We start from the raw sequence: 25,399 nt of genomic DNA on the forward strand, positions 1-25,399 counted from the left end.
AGCTCTGCTCACTTTGATCTATGGTTAATCTATGGTTCTAATGGAAATACGTTCATTTTGACAAAATTGTTATGGATTCAAGTCCTTGTAAGGAGGATGTCGGATGATCTGTCTAAATATTCAGCGATATGACACTTAATTATATACAATTTTATTTATTAAATCCATTGTGCCCCCAAATTAGTTCTGAAGAGAATAATGTAAGGTTGCATCCTTTAGCAATTATATACTGCTCGTATTATTATTACTAATAATCATAAGTACTACTACTACTAATTATTAGTAGTAGTAGTAGCAGTAGCATTTATCTGTTAGCCAAAAATAGCAAAGGAGTATAAATTTTCCTACTTTTAAACAGTTGAAGCATTAATGGCATTTCCACAGCTACTCAAATCTCACAGCAATTATTTCATACCAACAAAAAGTTAAACTGACAGCAGGTCCTACTTTCTGATTAATTCAATAAATAGCTATCTCATCACATGTGGGCATGCAGAGTATCAACAGTTTTATTCCCAGACAATCAGTTGACAGTGACGTGACAGCAAAAGTAAGATAGGCAGTCCAGGTGAAGGTCCTAGTACACAAACTGGGAGAGCAACAAAAGCTGCACACACACTTCTAAGATGTGGCAGGACTTGTTCTACCGTATCAGCTTTATTTCATTATCCTTAGTTCTGCTTAACACGTTTTTCACCATCGTTGCAAGACAGGAAGCAGTGTGGCAGCATCTGTTTCTCCTTGAAAAGACAAAAACCCTTAGAATAAATCATTTACTGCATAGGCATTTTTTCTAACACCACTAGGATGGCACTTACAATTGTTTCAATTGTTCAATTGTTACAACAAAATAAACATGTTCTACTCTTTTGTGTTCTAAAAAGATCTTCATAGCTCACTGTAAAGAGATCTAGAACAACAAAGCATGGCAGCTGACCAAATCTCCATAACAACCAGTCAATGCTATTTGCATGTTACTGGTTAATTGGAGCAAGATGCAAGTAAAAGAGCCTGCAAGTTTAAATGTGGAGTCGGCTAAATGCTATTCAGACTTATAACTTTAACAGTGTGCTATGTTCAGATAGGATGACGTTTTTTACAACAAACACTCCAAGTGAGTCTAGTGTAAAATAAATTATGAATTTGTGAAAATGTAAAAAAATGTAAACAATACTTAAGAATACAAATATACCTATTTATGTATAAAAGAAATGATCAGTTGTTTCTTTCTACATTTTTAAGGTTGAATTTTGATTTTATTTACATTGATGTCTTCATAGTTTAGTGATATAAAAAGCAAAATAAATTTATTTGAATTCCAAAATATAGCCAAAGGCGTTAAGAGTCCCAACAAATCTAAAGCTAGAATATTTTCCCTCTGTTTACAACAGATGTACAGTGAAGGAAAAACATTAACATCAGTGAAATTGATTTAAATAAACATCTAAACCAATGAAAAGAAAGTCTATTATCATAACTTTTACTAAGTGACAAAATATTTGCAATTTTCTTTAGCAAATCCCCCACAACTGAGGAGATTTGAAAAGAAAAAATGGACAGCGTTTTGTTTACTTTTTCTGGACAAAACAGGAACTTCAGTCTTTTCTTTTAACACTTAAACTGATGTATTCAATGTTTTTTTATATCTCTATGTACAAAACAAAACAAAGAAAATTTAAATCCCACGTTTCATGTAAAAAAAAAAATCTATCCACACATTTGTGATAATTAATCATAGCCAGCAATGTATCATTATCAAGCATCAAGGAAACAGCAGCTGCAGAGAAAGTGAGAATTAGCATTTCTAAAAAATGCTACATCTTACAATTATTTTTAACACGTCTTCAAGTGACACCTTTATCTGCAGGAATGGAGTTGTAACTTAGTAACTGGTGTCAGTGACAAAGTCCTCCAAAGCGCCACATGCTCTCAAGGCTGATCGTGCTGACAGCTCACTTTCTTCTAGCTATGTTATTTTATCTGCCGACATGAAACCCCAGATCTTTGTCATATGAGTCTAAACAAACATGACAATAATTCATCCAGCTACCCTGTAAGCTGTTCAGAGTGCAGGGAATGGCTACATTTAAGATGTTACATTGAAATACAGATTCAACTTTATTGGAAAAATGTTCTATGGTCTAATATGCAACTAATATTTAAAATAAGAGAGTCAAAAATCGTTTGTTGTTAGAATTTAATTCACTTTAATTATATAATACAAATTTGCTTGCATTGTGTTGATGACTTTATTGCAATCCCTCACACCAAGAATGAATTTAGATTAATTTTGAAATTAAAGATTTTTTGCTTTTTTATATATTAAAAAAATGCAATACCTTTCAAAATTATTTACGCTCCTCATCATAATACTGCTTTGTTATATGAAATAAATTAATGTTTCATTCCAGAAGCAAATCTCACAAAGAAACAGGCCCACAGCATCACAGACTTTCTACTTTCTCAGCAGTGCAGTGGGTTGCTTTTCCACATTTTCATCATTTGATTCATGCCAGACTCACCTGGAGTTGCTGAAAAAATCAGACACATCTATTTTCAAGTTGAGCTCCCAGTGGAGTTGATCAACCTCCACACCTTCATATTTGATTCCTTTAGAACATCACTCTCTATCTAATAAAAGTCATGGATTTTTGTTATGGCTATTAGTTGTGGTGTGCCTTCCCGTATGGTTACTCCTAACAAAACTTAATGGACTGACTTAAAAATAATAATAATTAAGATTCTTGGTTTTACTTTTGTTTCAACTCAAAGGAAAACATTTAATCAGAACTTGGTGAATGATGCCTCTAAATTGAAGTAGTAAAAACAATAACCTTCATTTCAAGTTTAGCTTTACTTGCCATATTTGTGTACTCAAATAACAAATGTAACTTTAGTTTCACTCTCACAGCATTTAGACACACATTTGGATGTGTATACCTCTACTGGTTCTTACAGCTGTTTATCCTGATCAGTGTAGATCTATATTTGCCACCGTAGGGAACTACTGTACATGTATCAGAGAGGTGGAGGAGGAAAGGTTCAAACAACAGGTTGTCAGCTCAGGAGCTCTTTAATTAAGAGTCATCCAGGGTGGGCATGCCTCATGATTGATTCAAGACCCTGGGATGACTGTCCCACTCCGGGGCCATTGTATTCACCGCCTCTGTTGGACCGCGGCGGTGCCACACAACCCTGTGTCACATGAGAGGCCCGGTAGAGTCACGGTGGCCCACCATGCTATTCTTAGATGAAGGAATGTACACAGTGGCCTCATGGCACTCTCCACAGCGCCCAGCTGAAAAACTCTGTGTCATTTCTCTGTGTCATGGTCTCTTCCCGACACCTCTCTGGATTAAATTTTAACTTCGTTTTTTACTCTTTTTTTCAATTCATATCAAGCTGATGATATTCTGTGGATGTTATTGACTCTCTAAGGACAGGAGGTAAGGATCCATGGCATCATGAATTTAGCTGGACTGAATAATAAGAGGCTTAGCTAACAGATATTACTTTAAAAATTCTTCAGCTTTAGATTCAGTGTGTTTTTGAATCTAACACACTTTAAGCTTTATTCCCTGGTTAGCTCAAAAAGCGTCAACTGTGTCCTGCATTTTTTATTATTAGCAATTAGTCTTAATTTTATGGAGCTAACCAGATATTAAATATTATTCACTTCTGCCTTAGTAAGGGAAGCAATTTTAAAGTTTTGTTAAACCACATTCATGTACTTAAATAATCAGCATAATAATTTGCATCATAATCTGTCAAAATACTGTCTGAAGGATTAACTTTTTTCTCCCTGCTGGAGGATCTTCATCACAAACATAGAGGGAATGAAGAGCGGCATATTTTTCGGACTAAGATTCTTTATATTATCACTGATTATAATTACAATTCAATCAATGATTACAAAGAAAACAATAATGATGACTAATAATTAATAAATACACCAACATATTTCTAATAATTTAAATAAGTAAAAAGGAACACAAGCAACAACAATAAAACACATATGCCAACATTCATTCTACAGAATGCTTTTACATCCAACAATGAGAATTTTATGGATTAAAGTGTGAACTTTTAAAATTATTACCTCAGCTGATTAAAGGTTTAACCTTTATGAGAAGTTCACTGGTCTCTCATGGACTCCAAGACCAGTAAATGCATCATAAAGGTTAAACCTGTAGAGTCTAGAGTACATGAAAAAAAATACTTTTATAGCCAGGAATGTTAAGTTTTCTGACTTCAGAGTTTTTTTGGGAGGGCAGGGGGCCGATAGCTTTGATGGAGAAAGTGTCTTTTGGTCCAATAGCTTCCTGCACCAGAACACTAGGAACAGAACATAATAAGAGAGATGCTACTTTATGGTTCAGAACTGATCAGAACCTGATCAGATCACTTTGATTATTTTTCTTAACTTGCATGATCTGGAAATCTTGGCAGCTGTAAGCCTGTAGACTTCTGTAGACAAAGTCTACATGTCGTTGTGAACAACATCAAGATGCATAATCTAGAATAGCTCATGCAACATTTCTTGCCTGAATGATGAAGCCCCTCACCCGAATCGTGGTGAACGTCTTCTCACCATGAAGTCGTTCCCCACGATCTTCTCAGTTAATCTCAAAAGGGTATTTAGGTTGGGTAGGACTATACAGCCAATAATAAATATATATATATTTTCATGGCGTTTTTCTACCACTTTCTTTAAACTTGGAAAGAGATCTAGAATGTGGACAAACTATTTTTCAGTGAGAAAATTATTCATATTTTGAAGACTCAGGACACCATCAGCGTGTAATTACATAGTGTTGTGGTTGAATCTACGAGTCCATCAAAGATAGTTTGAAATTACTTGGGAAGATGTAGTCCTTATGATTAAAAGATCATATCTGGTGTGTTTAAATAAATTCAATTCAGCTCAAATCCTTTCAGTTCAGACGTATTGTATTATTTTCTATTCTATTCAGATTATTTATACAGTGTTAATTTAAAACAACTGTTATCTAAAGACCCTTTCCCAATTTAGAACAGGAACTTAACATTTATTAAAATGAATCAAATCACCTAGACAATTCAATTACATACATTCCAGTTCAGTCATGGAACCAGTGAAATCACGCCTTCCTGATGGGTGATACATTACCTAGCTCAGGGTCAAAACATGCCAAAAGAGATTTGTGGGCCCGGCCTGAAAGACCATAAAGCGGCAACAACAGAAATAACTAGAAACTTTTCCCAATTTAGAACAGGAACTTAACATTTATTAAAATGAATCCAATCACCTAGACAATTCAATTACATACATTCCAGTTCAGTCATGGAATGCAGCCAATTTTAGCTTACACCAATTTCTAAAAAGGTGACAATGTAAGGAGAGTATTTATGAATAAAAGATACTAGACGCTGTGTTTTGAACTAATAACTTCCATTTTCCAACATGAAAGTATTAAAAGTTGAAAGGTATTTTTTTTAGTGAAACAAAGTAAAGTAGAGAAGGGAAGCAACTGAAATATTTCAGTATGTCTGTAAATCTTGATTCAAATGAAGTGTAATTTCTGACTCTGCACCAGTGGACCAAGGTAAATATGCTTGCTGTGAAATCTCATTCTCAGCCGCTGTCATCTAATAATAAGCAATAATGATTAGGCGTCTAAATGTGTCAGGCAGCCAGGACACCATCAATTTTTCATTTTTCTTTTTTTTTTTTTACCAAGAACTTGTTGCTAATTGTTCAGAGAATTTTATCCTGGATCACCACAGAGACCACCATTGCGGAGGATCAGATTCTGGCACTGGAGATGAGAAATATTGTAGAAAAAAAAAAACATAGCATGTTGAAAATAGCAGCAGAGTTTAGAGAGGGTGAAATGGGTCCCGAGGGAGTGATTCAGAATGACAGAGAGGCAAACACAGATGGTCTGTTGACACAGGCTGTTTAATGTTAGCAGTGATAGGCAGCCTGATGACAGACGTGGCCTAATGGTGGACGGGTGTATAAGGATGGGCTTTAAAATAGAAAATTAGAAAGTCAGTGATTCATAGTAAGGACAGCTGCTATGAATGAGTCATGAATGATCAGCTTTCCAATAAACCAAATCAACAAACATACTGTTTGCAGACTTAAGCCCATAAGATACGTATATTTGATCAGGAGGAATAGCCAAGCAATTGTGAAATTAAAACAGAATAACAAAACAAAAGCACTGTTCAAAAAAAAAACAATCAGATGTTATCTGATCAGATTTTTATTGGTCCTGTTGTCTTATTCTGTGTGTAAACTGACTTCAGTTATCAAAGTCAAAGATAAAAACACAATATACCTTGGTGATGTGAGAATTTGTGATGACTTATTCAGATAATGTTGCTTCAGATTCAGACAGCTTATTTTGAAAAGTGGTATTTTTTACACGGGGGTGTGAAAATCAGAATGCAATTTAAAAATGGTAACAAACTTAACAGCATAAATCAAGTACATTCATTACATTTGTTGTATTGGCATGTATTGTATTGTATCTTCAATTGAAAAATTTTGTGCCTCTATTCCTTTTTCACCAGCAACATGATGGCTGGCAGACGAGCGGGCATTTTCTCTTTCAAAGACTCAGAACTTCCCTGCCACTTGCTCATCCAGCTCAACATCCTGCGGCAGGAGCGCATCCTGACCGATGTGCTGCTCTGCACTGAGCACCAGGAGATCCCCTGCCACAGGAATGTCCTGGTCTCCAGCAGCCCGTACTTCCGTGCCATGTTCTGCAACAACTTTCTGGAGAGCAGCCAAGCCCGTGTGAACTTGAAGGGAATCTCTTCAAGTGTGCTCACTGGAATTGTAGACTATGTTTACACGGGCTGCGTCACTATCACCATGGAGAATGTGCTCCCCCTTATGCAGGCAGCGTCCATGCTTCACTATGGGGGTCTCTTTGAGGCCTGCTCCACGTTCCTGCAGGAGCAGCTGAGTCCTGAGAACTGTCTGAGCATGATCCGGTTGTCTGAGATCCTCCACTGCGAGAGTCTGAAGGAGAAGGCAAAGGAGATGGCCGTGAGGTGTTTCTCTGATGTTGCTGCCACTGAGGACTTCTGTGAGCTGTCTCTTCCAGAGCTCATGTGCTACTTGGAGGATGACCGCCTTTGTGCTGAGGAGGAGCAGGTGTTTGAGACTCTCCTGGCATGGATCCACCACGACCCTTTTTCACGACGCGGTGCCATTCACGATCTCTTCAAGAAGGTTCGTCTCCGCTACATCCATCCAACATACCTCTTCCAGTTCATCGCCAACGACCCACTGGTGCAGTCATCCACACTCTGCACTGAGATTATTGACTCTGTACGCCGTCTTATGCTCACAGCCAGCACCAAGTGTAGCCGTGAGCTGAAACCCCTCTGGACCACACCAAGACGTTACACCTGCAGAGAAACGCTGGTGGTAGTTGGAGGACGCAAAAACAACGAGCAGACTTCTCGAGAGGCACTTCTGTACGATGAAAGGACCCATCGTTGGCAGTGGTTGGCCAAGCTGCCTCTGCGCCTTTACAAAGCTGCATATGTGTGCATCCACAGCATCCTTTATGTGCTGGGAGGCCTCAGTCTCTGCATGGCTTCTGGGGATAGCTCAGTCAGCTCCACCGTTTACACACTTTCCCTCAAAACAAACCAGTGGAGGACAGCAGAGCCCATGCTGGAGCCTCGATACGCCCACCAAAGTGTGTCTTATCTGCACTTCATCTTTGTGCTGGGAGGTATAGGGGTGGACAAGCGAATCTCTCAGTCAATGGAGAGGTATAACAGCATGTTTAACCAATGGGAGGCCATGGCACCGATGCCTACCGCTGTGCTTCATCCAGCAGTTGCAGCCAGTGATCAGAGGATCTACGTGTTTGGAGGGGAGGACGCCATGCAGAACCCGGTCCGGCTTATTCAAGTAAGGCACAACTCTCTGAGAAGTGTTTTCTGAAGACTCTGAATTACATTAATTGTTAGCATTTTTATTGTGAAACAGGTGTATCACATCTCTCGCAACTTGTGGTCCAGATTGGAGACAAGGACAGTGAAAAATGTTTGTGCGCCAGCTGCAGTCATAGAGGAGAAGATCTATATCATAGGAGGTAAACGCTGACAGATGAAAAGCATCTACTTGGATTTAAAAATTAACCACAAATTTTAATGTCTTTCATTGGGATCTGATGTGACAGACCAACACAAAGTGAACATGAATTCACCATGATCTTAACAATATCCTTACAAAGATATATTATCATTGGATAACAAAACTTGTTTTCTGCATCCAGTGCAGTTTTTCGATTTTTCCAATTCATGATAAGAATCAACTTGAGGTTTCCTCTATATTAGAAAGAACAAGACACTTACACCCAAGGCTGAAAATTCTGCTTTGAGACCATTGCAATGTAAATATTTTAAAATGCACATAATACATTTTTCTTTGGAGGAAACAAAGTTATACGTATATCAGTTACTAAGGTGGCAATAACAAATACAATCTGCACCTATGGGTTTTCATTTTTTGCTGCTTCTCAAAGGTTGCTGGGTTAGAATAATCCAATTTACTCCAAGTAAATCTTGTTATTTTGCTAACAAGATTCCCAGTTACTCATGGACAGATCAAGCCCAGGTTAGTTTTTAACAGGACAAAACTGAGTTATGGGTTTCAACCAGAAAGAAGGTTAAAGACACTAACAACAAATTCCCAAATGTTGAACTTTAGATCTAATTTATGATGAGTTGCTTAGCAACTGAAAGTCTAATATTATCTCGAATCAATAGCCTTGTTCTAAAGTTATTGTCATTGTCTTTATCCAGTGACGTTAACATTATTATTGGCCATAGTTGTGTCCTACTATTTCTTCTTTCTGTTGAATACAGATTAAAATGTCATTCTATGAAGAATAATGAGGCTACTTTGTAGTGTCTTCTTTAACTCAACAGCAATTTTTGACCCAGTTTCTGTCCTAAAGAGATAAAATAACCCATCAGATTTTTGTGTGTGAGAATAAATAATGTAACTAACTAGAGAAAAAGAAAGTTTCAAGAAAGTTTGATTATGCACAAAAAACTTTCTTTTTCAGGATATACCAGGAGAATGATTGCCTATGACACCAAAGCCAACAAATTTTTCAAGTGTGCAAATCTGAAGGAGCGAAGAATGCACCACAGCGCCACAGTGATCAACAACAAGCTCTACGTCACAGGCGGACGCATCCTCAATGGCCACGATGTCATCGAGGACTCGGATTGCTTTGAGTGCTACGACCCAAAAACAGATGTTTGGACCTCAAAAGGTTCTCTACCGTACAAGCTCTTTGAACATGGGTCTCTGCCGCTGGTCTGTGTTTCCAACCGACCCAACCCACCATGAGCAAAACCTCTCCTTTGGTTGGATATATTTTGGCCTCTACACTAACAGTGACCAACCATTTCACACTGAGAGCATTGCTTAATGCAAGTTAGCGTCCTGTTTAGCACCGCTGACGGTGATCTGAAACACAAAACCTGTATGGAGGTGGTATTGCCGACACACCTGTGATGGAACTGAAGAGTCAATGAGAAATCGACAAGCTTAAAGAAAATTATATTTTTTAGAAACAACAAACTTGGAAAAAATGATTTGCACTCACATTTGATGATCAGTGTTAACGTTTTATTGTCCCTGACTTTGATACAAAGGAAACTTCCCCTATGTGGCAGCTGTATTTTACATCGTTTTCCTGCCAGACCAGGAGAAATATGTTTATAAATTTGGGTTCTACTGAGTTCTGTTAACGATCTAGCAGTGGCACTATTTGCACTTTGTATAGTAAATAATACATTCCTCTTTAACTCACTTCTTATTGGATTGCGCTTGTCAAAGAAAAGAGCTGTCAAAAGCCATGAAAAACCTACAGAGATGAAGAAGAACCAGTCTTTTGTAATGTTTGATAAGTCAATGCAAAGAACGACAGATTTTGTCAAATAAAATAAAATGAGCCAATATTTAACAATTCAAAAATGGGCTTACATTTTCTCTGAAAAATCGAACAAAGCTTTTTACATGCACAGTCTTTTCATCTATGAATGTTGATGTGAGAACATGTGACAAAGTTGCCTTCAAAGAGCCCCTGGGTGATGCAATGACCTGCTTTCTGCAGATAAGAGAGGAAGAGATGTCAGGGAGATATCCAGTGTTTGCAACATCGTTCTAAAACCCTCTTTGCTTTCATGAAGTTTGCAGTTCATTCGCAGAAGGATTTGTGCCTTTTTTCGTTAAAATAAAATATATCAATTTGATTACCACTTAGTAGCAGTGGCCATTTTCCATATCTGTTTATGTTCATGTTCTCATGTTGATTTGCTTTACTCACAAGAGTAGCATAGATTATTCCCACAGGAATTTGATTCCTGTGGATGAAATGGTTTAACCAACTGGTCATAAGCCATGTAATGATTTATGACCAATTGATCTTTTCATTGCAAGCTTCTTTGTAGATAATTATTATTTCACAGAAAAATATGTCTTGGTTACCAGCAGCCACCATACTAACTCTAATTGAAGCATCTGTGCAGTTACCATGTTTACATGCAAAACTATGTGCCAACTAAGGAAGATACAAAGTTCTCAGCAAATGATTAATTCAAATGATCATTCTTCAAAATTAATTTTTGGTATCAGTTGAACTAAAATATATATTATTTTTTATTTTTAGATTCTCCATTTTGCTGTTACAGAGGAAGACAGGAATAAGAAACAGAGCTACTAAATCTTTATTTGTGAATGCTAACACTGATGCTCAGTTCTCTGCTACAGTAAGTTAGAAAAGTATATGTCAAGAACTCAGATGTATTACATACTGCACATATAGTGTTTATAGGAAAACATTACATCAATGCCTTTGCCCACCTGGAAAACTTCCTATGTTCCTGGCTGGCTTAGCCATAATCTCTCTGATATCTCTGAAGACTGTTCAGGCAGACACATAAACTTTTCCATGACTATCAAGTGACACGTTTGCACTGCATACCTCATTAAAAACCAGCGCAACATCCGCCAGCCAACACGTAGCAGTATTTTGATCTTCAAATGTTAGGGGAATGTAGTGAATACACAACTTTATGATATAATGTGGCTGACATATGACCTCTTGACCTGATGGCTGGCATTCTTTTCATACCAAGCGTTTGGTATGAGGAGCTCCTCATATCTAGTTACCATCCTGACAGACTCTCTGTTTGTATGATGGACATATACGCAGCACTGAGGATGAAGTGCAGAAGATATTTAGTTTCAGTTTTGCATTTTAATCCATGATCATGAATGTCAGACCACTAAAAGTTGAAAAAAAAAAAAAATTATTCGTTGTCACAATAACAAACACTGATTCTGAGTGAAATGACCCCCGAAATGTTTGCTCACTCCAAATGCCTCCCAAAAGTCTCCTTTCTGTGTCTCTACAGGCACATCCAAAGCAATTGTTAAACTTGATTAAGTAAACTATTCAGAATGACACACACAATGACCTAAAACATCAGAACAGAGACATGACGGTCCGTCAGATGTCTTGTGTCTGACTCAGTCACCCAGAGCAGCGCTCAGGATGAGCACCACTGAGCTGCTGCTAAATACACAACCCGTTTAGGCCATTAATGACCACTTGGCAGCCCACTGCCTTTCAATAGATACCAGCATGTGAGGGTCACCCTTCACAGAGGCTGTGGCCAGCCAGGTTATTTTCAGTGTCTGTTACTAGACCCTATCGAGGTAGTTTCATACTATGTGAGAAGGACCAGGCAGAATTTATAATTATAAATGTAAATTGGATAACTGGATTTTTTCTGCAGTTAACATGTAACCTTGTACACCTTAATACATTTTATTTTATATTTAAAATTCCTGAAGATGGTACTGATAGCAATTATTATAATGAAATGTTGGGTTATAAAAATAATCAAATTATGCAGGGAAAGGTTCAGAAGTTATTTTCTTATTGCTCAGTTTTTATATGATGCTGTAATGCATACTTTCAGGAGCTTTACCTCAAAGCATTGTGAATATTCCTGATTATGTTTACAAAATACTTTTATTAGTTGTTCTGATTTCCACCTGAAGATCTGCCGTAGGACGTGAAGAAGCCAACCTTTTGGTAACAGTTTCATGTTCTTTCTCTCTCATTTTATCTGCAAACAAATTATAAAACAATTCATAATTTTCTTTCTATTAAAGTGATCCACTTCTTTGTGTTGGTTATTCACATAAAATTCCAATAAAATGCATTAAATATATGGTTATATTGTGATAAGATGTGTAAACAGTTGGATAGATGGTGTTTGTATTCAATAGGTTTAGGTTAGCATGACTTGCTTTATTGTTTTATCTTGAAACAAGTTATTTTTACCTGCCTGCAATGTCGATCTACTACCACTAGATGTCCCCAAACACCCTTCAAAGATGTGAGCCAACAGGTCAGGTTTTCAATGTCCCTCTATCGCCCTCTACTGTCTACACAGACATATTGACTGCGCTGGCAAATGGTGACACAATCCAAAAAAACATGATTATTTAAACGTCTCAAAAAATCTCAAAAATTGTGCAAGTCAATTATTTTCTTTGGAGTCATAAGTAGCAGTTTAAGTTATAATAGTTGCATAAACCAATCTTACCTGGCACTAGTCACAAAGCAGAGCCTGACATTTGATTGGTCAACCTAGATAGCAAGTCAGTTTCTGACTAATCACCAACTGGCACTAATCCTTCAAAGGACAATTACCCAAATTAAATAAAGATATACTTAACCTGTCAATATTGGCATGGTTTCATAAATGTATACTGAAATAATTAAAACTGGAAGTAAACATGACTTTTTAAATGAACAATTATGTGTTGAAATTATTTATTTACAAAACATTTTAGAATAATTTCAATTTTAGTTATCTAATTACAGAAATACTAAAATAACTTAAGTAACTTATATAGTAGCTTTTTTTTTCTTCCCATAAGTTTTCATGACTTAATCATTTCTGATTTATGTTCTCACACTTCTGCTATTATTAAGTTGTGGCACATGTTATGTAAATTTAGGCACTTTCAGCCTGCCATACTCAGAGTTTGCGGTCCTGACCATTTGTGAAATATCCGACGTAGCTGCACATACTGTACATTTCTGTTAGCCACTTATCTCTGTTCTGGGTCTTCAGAGGTCAGCTGGCACACAGCAGCAGACCATCAAAAGGGCATTTGTGAAACATTTTAGGACATTTTACATCATATGACAGAGAGACTGATTCAAATTTAACAATCATGATGACTTTATTTTAATTTCTCTGATAAAAACAGACAGTTCTCACTACAGCATGCACACATTCCTTATAGAGCTCCAAAATAAAACTCGATTTATGGATTGCTTTATTGTTTTTTAAATTGCATCAACATTTCTTAAACAGGCTGGTTACGCTTTGTATCTATTTGGTGATGTGTGTGTGTGTGTGTGTGTGTGTGTGTAGGACTGATAGGAGAATCACTTAAAATGAAAATACATTCTTAAAGTAAAATCTTAAAATGTCTACATTCAATTCTGTGTAGCAATCCTTATTACTTTGCTTTGAAACGCTTATTGAAACATTTACTGTATTCATAAGGGACCTTTTTAAAGTGGCACATATTTCTTTTAAATTACATAATTATTATTTTAGATTAAAAACCAAACATAAACAATAATTCGGTCCAAATAAAGTGCTTAATGTAAACACAGGATTTTTAAACTCATTGCACAACATAATACACTACAAATTATAATTCTAATGGCCAGAAATCTGGAAAATAATAAAATGATACCTTAATAAGTTTATATTAAATTTGAATTTGGAACAATATGAATATACAACCTGTACACTTTCTAAAATCCTTCATGTATGTCTGTGGCCCACTTTGGAGCACAAGGAGTTGAGAAACTAAAGATACCATCATTTAGTTTATGACACATTATGTACAATAGTTCTGCAGCTACAAAGGCATTCAGAGAAATTACATTTTGGCACCTTGCACAGAAATGAATTTAGTTTAAATAGCAAAAAAAAAAAAAAAAAAACACCCTGAAAAATACAGGCAATCTGAGCCCCTCAGTACTATGAGATAACAGCAGTAACTCATTTGATCTGGCTGAGAAGGTGAAACTTTTGGCAAAAGAATTTGCTGCTGGAAGGATGAGAGAGGCGGAGATCTGCCCCAGCAGACCTTACAAGAAAGAGACTGTACAGTGCATTTCTGTCGGTTAATCTTCCTGAGTGCAAGAAGTAAACGGGAACTGGAAAGCTCATCGACATTAGACATTGATTGGGCCTCTGCAATATTTACATGATATCTCTACATCTTTTGGCTTTCTGCATCATATCATCCCTGGTTTGAGTGAAGGACTCAGACAAGATTTCTATTGGCTTTTGGAAGCAAAACAGGCCCACAGCATCATACCTCCTCCACTGTACTTCACAGTGGTTATGAGGATCTTTGCCACATATTCACTAGTATCACAGCCAATGTAATGCCTGCAGCTTTTCCTGAGAGGGATACTACTTCCAGATTTGCACGGCAACTTCAAAATCTTTTGGTAGCAGTCCGTGTCAAATGTGGATTTTCTTTTAAATTTCAATAAAGTGCACAAAACCAGGGAGGATACTTTGAATAAAGTACGCTGGCTCCGTCCTACATTTCACTAATGGGGCGCTCTGCGGGGTGGAAGCTGGTCGACTTAGACGATGGCATGTAGAACGATTGGGTTTTGCGGTTCAGACGGGCTCTTTTGGACGCCACTGACAGGCTGCGCTTGCTGGAGCAGATGATCTCCGTGATGAACTTTTTACAGTCGACGCAGACCTCCATGGTGACCCAGTCCTCTGTCAGCTCTTTGGGCAGCTCCAGTTCGTCTTTCGACTGCCCGTCTCGGCTGCTGTGCTTGGACAACCTGCAAACAGCGAGAAATGTTAAAATTCTGCACACCAGACTTTCTTCTGTCTTTGCCATCATTCAGCTACAACCTTCGGCGTAGACTGTGTCTGCCGTATCCCGGCGCATGTTTCTCTGGTTCTGGTGGTGCCGAAGCTACACGAGCTACATTGTTAGCACCTGCACTGGGACCAAGAGAGTAGATGGGCAGAGTGGAATAGGGCTTAGATGGTAGCCGCATCTGGAGAGGAAAGAAGAAACAAACTAAATATCTAAGACGGTAAAAGGTTTTCATGCAGTTTATTAAGTACATGTTGAGGATTGGTTAAAAAGCATCAAATGCCTACAGCACAGGTGTCAAACTCCAGTCCTCAAGGGCCGGTGTCCTGCTGTTTTTAGATGTGCCACAGGTACAAAACACTTTAATGAAATGGCTTAATTTCCTCCTCCTTGTGTAGATCAGTTCTCCAGAGCCTTGCTAATGACCTAATTATTCTATTCAGGTGTGGTGCAGCAAAGGCACATCTAAAAGTTGCAGGACAGCGGCCCCTGAGGACTGGAGTTTGACACCCCTGGCCTACAGCCTCCTACCTTTTTTGAACACTGGGCGCACACAGGTCTGAAAAAGATGAAACATAACTTTAAAGTTGGATATGACTGAACAGATGGTGAATGAAAACGCAAAAGATAAGGCAGGAAAACCCCACCCGAATTAAATTTTGTTTAAACTTGTCAGTGCGTAGCTAAAAGAACGTAAAAAGCTTCATGTTGTCTCAAGTTGAGCTAGTTTTTCTGATATTTATCAACTCTGCATTTTTCTCCTGTTTACCCCTTTAAAAATATTCCTAAATAATATTTTTTGGATTTATTCATAATTTAATAATATTCTTGACACCCAGATACACTTACAGAACAATAAAATGTTCCAGATTCTGCAGCTTTTAGTGGCGTCTTGGCCAACGTCGCTCGGCTCTATTTAAAAATCTATTGAGATTTAGACAGGATAAAGCTGAACATTTTGATAACAGTTTGTTGTCTGTGATTTTATTTTATTTTTAAAAATTTTAATAAATAATTCACAAGCGCCACTACTTTATTTGGTAACTATACCCAATGTGAAACACAAAAACGGCTCTCTCTGTTGACCGAGCTTTTGGTTCAATATTGATGCAGCAAATCAAAGACAAAATTTTTGATAGTAAAGGAATGAACATATAAATACTATATTTTTTCTTTACAATGCCTATTCAGACTTAGAAAAAAATGATATCGCAAACTGTGTGAGAATCTCATTTATAAACTAATATACTTTACTCTAGAAAGTATCAATGCAAAATTTCATGCATTTCCAGACTGAACAACTCCCCAAATTTGAAGAGTAGTCATGCTAAGTAAATATAATTTGGTAAATGTTTTACTTAAGTTAAAACCTGTCAAACTGTTGATCAAGATGAATAGTACTGGTTTACCTTTTGCAGAACTGGCAGGTGTAAGACCAGGTGAAGAGGGAGAATTTTTTGGTTCGACATGCAAAGCAGAGCTAAAGAAGGAAAACATGGATGAGGACGAATCCTATACATTCAAATAATGAACATTTCGACTCAACAAGTGAACTCTACCTTTCCTTTCTTCAGAGCGTTATAGACGTCTTTGTACTGCTGGAATTTCTCCAGCTCTGCCTTGACCAGAACCTGTCTGATGTGCATCACCTCCTCCACCGTCAGAGTCAAACACTCCACAGGATAACAGAACTCCTCCTGCAGGAAAGAAAAAAACAAAACAAAAACACATCACATCTGAAAACCATCACTTGCATTCTTAGAAGAGGAGACAAACATTAGGAATGTGGCGTTTTCTTCCAGTGAGATAAGTGCCACATGAATGGAGCAAAAATACAAAACACCCAGCATCATCTGAAGACCAGAAATGCAGCAATATGGGAGAAATGGAAACACAAACCGTTCACATGAATGATGACGAGGAAATTATGACAAAGAGGATGAGTGCAGAATCTGCAGGTGATCTACAAACTTCCAGTAGGTTAATTTGGATTTTCTAGAAACGTTATATTTACTCGTCATCCTAATTTACTTATTTGCACATGGGTTTATAACAAACAACACCTGCAGTTCTGCAAGAAAAACTCCAACAAATTTCTCCACTGAGGAATTTTCTCCCACCTTCTGTCTTGTTTCATAAACCAGCTTAAGCTAATTTCAGTCACTCCACAGACGGTACTCTCACCCAGACAGACCTTACACAACTCTTTAAGTAAAACAATCATACAGTGCTGAAGATGGTTTTCCTAGCACGGTGATGTTGATGGGATGATCTGATGATGTGCAGTTAACGGTGACATACCGTGACCTGAGCGCTGCCGGCTGCTTCCACCTGACCAGCGGGCGGGAGGAAAGGGAACAGGACACTGAGACTGAAACAGCAGCACCTTGTACTCCAACACGCTTAATCACATGCAGCATGTTTGGTAGAATTTAATAAGACAACTCCGTCATTCAAAGGATATTTTCAGAATGTAATAATTACATTCTGTTATGTAATAATTTACAGCAAACTTAACGGCTCTCCATGTATGGGAAAAAAAGTGAAATCTGATTTCATGAGGTGCGAAACATGAAAGCTGGTCTAATGGCTAAACCGACACCTGAGATTATTAAATTTTCCTCTCACAATTGCAGTCATTTAGTTCAATTGAAGACACAAAAAGAGCTCAGCTGTTGCCTTTGAGATGTGCAAAAAATAACTTCCAAGAACTTAGATGTCCCTGCTTGGCTTCCCTAAAACCCTGTTTGTTATTTGTTCTTCGCATTTCATGTAAGAAAAAAATCAGACGGTGATGAACAAACAGGACGCAGACGAAGTCACCTTCCCAGTGGGACTCCCAGTCTGCTGCAGCGTTATATAAAAAAACCCTGACTGCAAGTAAGTTTGTCAGAGAGTTTGGCTAACCTGAGTAAATATGCTAATGAGGTACAGGAGGAAGCATCAGAAAATGAAGGTAACTGCAACGATCTGACTGTTTTACTTTCATTACACTAGATAAAACTGACATGTAGAAGGGTGATGTTTCATAGCACCATAAAAACAACCCGTGGGATCTCTGCAGGGGTCAGACAGGTCTTCTGGGCTCAACAACAATCCAGTGTTTCCTCTATTACAGAGGAAACACTGTAATAGAGGTGTTTCCATATAATAGAGGTGTTTCCATGTCAAAGCTGTTTCCATGCTATGGAAACAGCTTTGACTGTTTTCCATGGCATGGTGATAAATTTGGTGGTTCATCATTATGATGGCGGCATGACTTTGCTGTGCGTGCTGAGAAGCCCGATGTGATCCTTTGGGATTCACAGAATGCGCACGCAAAGGTTTAAAGGGGCAGTATTGTGCATTTTCTAAGCCCATATTGCCATTTTATACCACAATCAAGTAATTATGTTACCCTTAGTTGTTATAAAGATGCTGTATATACCAAATATGACTTAAAAGAAATTTAACTTTGTTATATAAGGCCTTGAAATTGGGCCTCTGTCTCTTTAAAAACTCTCTTTCTGGAACTCCGACATCAGGAAGTTATCACAACAGCATTCCTCTACTAACTCTTTAACAACATTTTTACCAACTTTGAAATGAGAAGTAGCTCTTATCTGCTCAGTCGATCTGCAATTCCACCAGGTGTTTGCTAATTGTTGCCGGCTAGTCTGAAGGAGCTGAGTGGAGGAATTGGGTAGGTGAACTCAGGCATTTTGGACAGCTGAATGGCTGCCATGGGGGATTTAAGGATTTCTTAAACATGCAAGAAAAGAATCAAGGCAACACTCTAGATATGTTTTTGATGACAGAATATCATTATAACATGATACAGAGCTCAAAAAAGTGTATTTTACATAATACTGGTAGTGATTAAAGATAGGATTGTGGGTGTTTAGCTGAAGCACAGAAATATCAGCAGTTTGGTTGAATTCAAAGGGTAGGAAATACATATGCAATATATGCATTGCATTGATTAAAACAGTAACATTAATATTGAATATTAATATCATTACAAATGTTCACATTGATGCATTTGGTGCTAAACCTTATCACTCAGCGCTCTAAGTGACCAGGTTTATTGCCACAGCTCAGTTACAAGGGCCATGATTTGCCATGTTCATGCATGTAACAGAAATGATCTCAAAAAGCTGAAATACACAAAAAAGCAATTTAATTACCAGTTTTAGATGTCAATTTTCTCATATGTCAAACCTTTTCTAGACATTAGAGACTCAGGCTTAGCTCCAAAGTCCCGAAAATAAGTAGTGAGAAGGAACATATTCCCCAAATGGCCCTCTTAGCGCAGCAGTCCTGTGGTTTCAATTACATCCTGTCAGCCTCACTAGAATCATACGACTGAGCACAGAAAAGCTCAGCCAGTGACTTCATTGTAAACAAATAAGTAGTCACAGGACAGGAGGACATTAAGCTGACATTTTCAACTTCTACTGTTGCTGCTAAACGTAACCACAGTAATAACACAGACTTATTTTATTATTAGACTAATAAAAATTGCCAAAAAACAGTATAGGTTGCTTTGATTAAAGGTTTTATTTTTTGACATGTCATAAGAAAGCTTATTTTTTAAACTCCTAAGGTGCGTAGGCTGATATTTTTGTAGCAAATAAATGAACAGCAGCTTCTAGTCTCAACATATTTGCTGTGATTTAGTCGACTGGACAGCAGGCAGGTCAGTTGACCACAAAGAATGCGGTGATTGTTTAATAAGTGACTGGAAATTTCCGTCCGACAGGTCTGACCAGTAATGGTTGCTTAAAAGAAACTATTTGTTTTCATCTCGGACCACACCTTAACTAATCGCGCAAAGATGCATTTTTTACTTTGCCTGTCAGTCATAAACTTTTTACTGAGAGCAAAGTCTTTTTTGTTTTATTTATTGTGTCTTTTTTTTATTTTATTTTTTTTATTGTGTCTTACTGGAAGATATTTTGAATATCTTCCAGTGTTCTTGACAAAATGTGCTGGTCTTTGAGAAGGTAAACTTGCATTATGCTGCCATTATCAAAATATTACATGAAAATGGTCTCAAAACAATTTTAACATTTATCACAATCATTTCTTAGATAATTTGTTATTGTGGCAGGCCTAAACAACTCCCACCTTTATAAGTCTATAAAAATATTAACCAAAAGCATGTATTTGATTACTTTTCTTAGTTTATTAAAGCATCAAATAAAGATTTGGGCCATCCAAAACGCTCATCTCTACCAAAGAGCCTGAAGCACAATTTTCTCTTGTGTGTGTTACATTACTAAAAGAAAAACAGCTTTAACCTCAATGAAACCTGGATAGGAAAAACGTGACTTGCATATAATATAGTGACTTGTATATAATATAGTAGTAACATATAACTCCCTCAGTTAACTCACCAACGACTTGGAGCTCTGCTTGGACGGTGGCGCAAAAGACCGAACAAAAGCAGGAGCCTCCCTCTCCACAGAGTGCCGCCTCTGAAGAGTCTGGTGCTTCTCTGGCTGAGGAGTGGCGGAAACGGGCAGAAACTTCGGAGGTGCTGCAGGAATTAAAACATTTAAACAGGAATGGATGAAGAGAGGGAGGGTGTAACTGATTTAATATTTCTACTAAAGACTCCTCTGTGTTAGATCATACCTTTCTTCTCCGCAACAATCTCAGGAGATGTGTCCTCCAGTAAAGACGTGGACCTACTGGAGCTGCTCTTTGTGGGCTCCTCCTGTTAGTCGGATAATAACACACCGTTAAATAAAACTGTGTATTAAAAGCCCAAATAAAGCTCTCAAGATACTGGAACATTAATAGATTTCCTGATTTTCTTCTTCACAGACATGCAGATGATCATTTGGTGTGATCGGAAGCAGCCAGAAGACTCACATCAGATTCGGAGCTGTCCAGTTCAGCCAGTGTGGGAGCTTTGAGGAGCCTCTTCCTCTGGCTCAGCTGCTGCGCTCTTTGAGGGGTTCCTGTCATCCCACTGGCCAGAGAGTGGGTACTGCCAGCCAACTTCCTCTGCCCATCAGGAGACGCTGAGGGGTCAAAAATGCCTCATTCAGATTTTTCCAAGTCGCCACTAAGGCAAATAAACCGGCTTATGTTTCAGGGCTGAAACAATTAATCGGATCGATCAATTATTGATATCATTGTCAACTAATTTAATTATCGATTAATGTTATACAAACTGGAAAAAAAATTGTTTTGATGAAGAACAATGCCGTGAGAGCAGTAATTAAGCCAAACCTGTACAAATAAAATATATATTTTGCAATTAAGATTAAAAAAAACTTTGTAAATGTGTTCTACCCAAGGGCACCTGGTTCAAATTCTGTAAAGAAATCTCCTATTAACCACCTTTTCCATCCAATTATTGATTTATTAATTAAAAAATAAACACATTATTTATATCATTTTAACAGGTTATAACAGTTTATTAGCTATAAACTGTATTGTGAAAGATCAGCAGAAAGGACTGAGCTTCCACATGTTGATGTTAATATTTATTGTTTTGCTGCAGATACATCCTTAATGATAAAACGTTCACTGTGTTATTACATTTTTTTCCAATAAAAATATTTAGTTTCCTGTTGAAAAAAAGAAATTAAATTATTTGTTGGCATCTTTTAAAATATTTCTAATGTTGCATAAAAGAGGCTTAAATGAAAAACCTACAAAATGTGACAGTATTTTTTATCCGATTAACCGTCTAATTGATTACTAAAATGATGTTTAGTTGCAGCCATATTTATGTTGCAGATCATCTCCATGGTGATTAAATGAACCAGCGGTGCGTGTTTTACCTGGACTGCGGAACAAGTCCTGAGGGGTGCTGATGCTTTTCCCTGCACCTGAAGGTAAATTCAGCAAACATCACATTCAGCTGGAGCAAAAACAGATACACATTTCTTGCTAATGCTGAACAAGAGGATAGGTCCAAGTGCGATGATACTAGAGACTGCTGTGGTGCTCCACAATCAGGCATAAACAGGTTGTGCATCAGAGCTAAAAGCACAAAGGGAAAGGTACATGAAGGGATGTGTCAAAAAAACAGAGGAAGACGATGAGTGCAGCCACAGTGCAAAGGTTTACCGTCATCCTCCTGTGAGGATTAACGTCACATTAAAACTGTCATCTGCCTTTCACCTACATGTGAGCCAAACCACTGACAGCAGCGTTATATAATTTCCACATATTTATCAGAGAGGGCAGATTAGAGTGACCAGGCTGCAGAGACAGAGCAGAGTGCTGGTTTGTAAAGTCACATCAGAAAATGTCTGAAAATGTCTGGTTTGACAGAAATTTACAAGCACTGATTAATGCATTGAATGTCATTTGTGGACTTTTTGCTACTTTGCCAAGTTCTGGAAGAAAAGCTAAACTATACATTCAGATGAAAGAAAATTGACTGTAATGTTCAGGAACACTTAGTAAATTTTCAAAAACATGAGCAGACATACAGTTCTTCCTAATGTTGAACAGCAGGATAGGACCAGAGGCCGAGCTGTAGTGGCCTACATTTAGGCATCGAGACTTAAGTTAAACTACTGGAACAAGAGCGAGTCTGTTCAGAGTGAAGACAGTTTTCTGTCACCACAGAATGAGAGAGGGCTGACCAAGAAAGACACACAGACATCTTAAAGCTTGACTGAAATTTGCCTGTGCTGACAAGCAAAATGCATTTCGGAGAAAAGCCCTATGCTCAGATGAGACAAAAGTTGAGCTTTTTGGTCACAATGGCAATAGGTACATACTGTATATAGGAGTCAAGATAAGGCCTTCAAACCTAAAAAACACTGTACCAACTGTCAAGTTATACATCATCCTTAAAAGCAGTAACAATCAAACAAACTTTACCAATGGTACCAAAAGAGGGAAGCTTGTCGATGGAAACAAAATTAGTTGTTTCACAATGACTTCGTAGTCAGCCCACCCTGGAAAACAAATCATTAAATGCTCAAAGTGAAAGACATTCATGTCCATGATGAGTGTATGTAAACTTCTAACCAGACTTGTATGTATTATATTTCTATACTACTTCTAGTGTTACCTCCAAAACAAAAGAAAAACATTTAAATGCCAGACATACTCAGGTTAAGTTGCACTGTGTTGACTCGGCGTCCCCCTGTGGTGCTTTTATCAAAATAACAAGTGTGTGACACTGGAGTGCGTTTTTTATACAACTGTACGAGACAACTATATTATAAAATTATGGAGAAGGAGAAGCTTGTTCTAAAAACAGCCTGGAATGACACACAAATGTTATAATAAGAACAACAATGACCGCCATGAAATTTACCTGATGAGTCAAAACTGTAAGACATGCTCAGAGGTCGCATGACTAACAGAAATGCCCATGTTTGGGGGAAAAAAGGAAAAAGAAAATGTTAAAATGAACAGTGATGTTAAATAGTAAATTCGGAAAGTTAGAATTTTAAAAACGAGCCGAGCTCAGATTAACCCCAAGTGTTTCACACAGATGGATAGTTTTGAAGCAACAGAGCCACGTTACCCTCCAGATACCAACAGAGAAACTGACCCATAATTTGATGGCCCATTTTGAGATGTAAATAACATTATTTTAAGGCTAAATACAGACTTACCAAGTAGTTTTTTGGGAGGTTTCATTTTATTCTGACCATCTGAGTACAAAACATTTACCTTGTTAGATTTTCTCAACTGCATGTTGAATACAACAAAAAGGATTATTTCTAATCAGGCACTGCAGTAAAGGGCCATTTTAATGCTTTTTGGGGGGACATGAATCCTTTTTCTCAAAACACTTAAACTTGTTAAATCTATATATACAGTATATATACAGTATATATAAAGTATTTAAAGCAGAGTTTTTCATCTACGATAAATTTATCCTGTTTGTATCAAGAAATAGAAACCAAAACCAGTGTAAGAAGACCCACAGGTCCAGTGTTAAATAATGATCTCAGAAGGTCCTGAGGCCAAAAATTTACTGAAAACTGGGTGGGGGGGGGGGGGAATTCCAGATCTAGAATATAGCCTAAATTTAGATGTGGCAAATTTAAGAAAAAAGATCTCATCTGCCCATAAATGAATACGATACGCAACTGGTTTGAAAAAAATACATATATTAACAGTGTTAGCAAGAAAGCCATTTATCCAAACTTAATTTCCTTTTTTGAAGAACTGGGGGGAAAAAAATTTTTTTCAACTTTCCTAGACTTTTCAAGACTAGTTCAGTTCAACTCTGTGAACTGAAAGAAAATTTAATGTGAAATAAATTTGACTGAATAATTATAACAATTAACCCTTTAAAATAAAAGGACCTTCCCTTACCAGGAATGTCAAATAAAATCAGGCTAAAAAACAAATGAAGGTTCAGTGCTTTTACTCTGTGTGAACCTTGTTTAAACACATTGACATTTCTGGAAAAATGTGACGCTATTCTAAGTTTGTTTTTTCTATACCCAGAAAAAAATCAACAACAGCCATGCGCTAAGTTACCACTAAGAATGTCTTCCACTCAGTAGAGAATAATTAGCTAACCAATTCTGCTTGGATGCCAGGCTGTACGCATCATTTTCGTGCTCCTCACCTAGACGGTGCCTTCGAATCATGTCAGGTGAAACCGGCCGGAGCTTCCTTTCAGCCTTGATGTCCTCCAGCAGTCGCTCGTGGAGACTCCGCGGACGTGGAGGATGGGGCTTGAGCTTTCGGGCTGAAACCTGAAATAGCAGCACGGGTGAGATCTTGGTAGGAAGGAAAACCAGAATAACTTTTTTTTTATTGCATAAATTCATATTGTTACGCTAAAGTAACATGAAATGCAGGATATTCTATAAGGTTCGTTGTCAGCCACACCGTTTTTTTTTTTTCTAAAAGGTTCATCTACATGTTTCCACAGAAATTTAAACAAAAGATCCAGTTATCACCTACAGTACAGACCAAAAGTTTGGACACACCTTCTCATTGAATTCAATGAGAAAGTGTGTCCAAACTTTTGGTCTGTCAGATGCTCTGACAGGTATTTTAAAAAATTATGATGCCACAAACTCTTGAAATGCTCGAATAAAAGGAAAACAGGCCCACAGCATCATGGATCCTCCACATTATAGATAACAGTGATCATGAATTCTTTGACAGGATGAAAAGTGTTTGTCAGGTGATTTTGAAATGTATTACTATATCTTATCTTTCCAATTCTAAAATAGAATTTCTTTCTGCTCCGCTTACATTTTAATCCATGTGAGCTTATACTACTATAATATAGAATACACTTATTTTAACTAAGTGTAAAGGGTGCTGAATTTGCTGTATCTCTTGCATTACAGTAAATTTAGAGCTGCTTACAGGGTTAAGAGGAGGCCGTGACCTGATGAATTCAAGGATGATTTCATGTGCGCTCTTCTTTAGTCGTGGGGGGATGTCTCCATTCACCTGGAACAGCAAAATTCGATTTGA

General features: G+C 37.6%; 3 protein-coding genes across 8 annotated transcripts in view; 2 read left to right on the top strand and 1 right to left on the bottom strand.

The window, feature by feature from the left end:
* Window positions 1-25,399, top strand: part of aunip (aurora kinase A and ninein interacting protein) — a 954,922-nt gene that overhangs the window by 754,958 nt on the left and 174,565 nt on the right. The window lies entirely within an intron of this gene.
* On the top strand, window positions 3,223-10,006 carry klhl38a (kelch-like family member 38a). The gene is made up of 4 exons (XM_028036555.1): window positions 3,223-3,446; window positions 6,562-7,924; window positions 8,003-8,108; window positions 9,087-10,006. Exons 2-4 carry the CDS (start codon window positions 6,566-6,568, stop codon window positions 9,374-9,376), a joined length of 1,755 nt encoding a protein of 584 aa, XP_027892356.1. The 5' UTR covers window positions 3,223-3,446; window positions 6,562-6,565; the 3' UTR covers window positions 9,377-10,006.
* spire1a (spire-type actin nucleation factor 1a) overlaps window positions 13,273-25,399 on the bottom strand; it is a 30,904-nt gene continuing 18,777 nt past the window's right edge. Inside the window, exons 7-19 of one of the 6 annotated variants that reach the window (XM_028036536.1) lie at window positions 25,289-25,375; window positions 24,534-24,663; window positions 23,262-23,303; window positions 21,766-21,813; window positions 20,846-20,997; window positions 20,606-20,687; window positions 20,365-20,507; window positions 17,288-17,317; window positions 16,546-16,683; window positions 16,396-16,466; window positions 15,518-15,545; window positions 15,019-15,167; window positions 13,273-14,945 (exon numbers count right to left, since the gene is read on the bottom strand). In XM_028036536.1, the coding sequence (XP_027892337.1) occupies window positions 14,687-14,945; window positions 15,019-15,167; window positions 15,518-15,545; window positions 16,396-16,466; window positions 16,546-16,683; window positions 17,288-17,317; window positions 20,365-20,507; window positions 20,606-20,687; window positions 20,846-20,997; window positions 21,766-21,813; window positions 23,262-23,303; window positions 24,534-24,663; window positions 25,289-25,375 (1,359 nt within the window). In that variant the 3' untranslated portion in view covers window positions 13,273-14,686. The other 5 variants (XM_028036537.1, XM_028036539.1, XM_028036538.1 and 2 more) reach the window with 5 other exon arrangements.

This window comes from Xiphophorus couchianus, chromosome 13 (genome assembly GCF_001444195.1).
Source record: "Xiphophorus couchianus chromosome 13, X_couchianus-1.0, whole genome shotgun sequence".
Taxonomy (NCBI): Eukaryota; Metazoa; Chordata; class Actinopteri; order Cyprinodontiformes; family Poeciliidae; genus Xiphophorus; species Xiphophorus couchianus.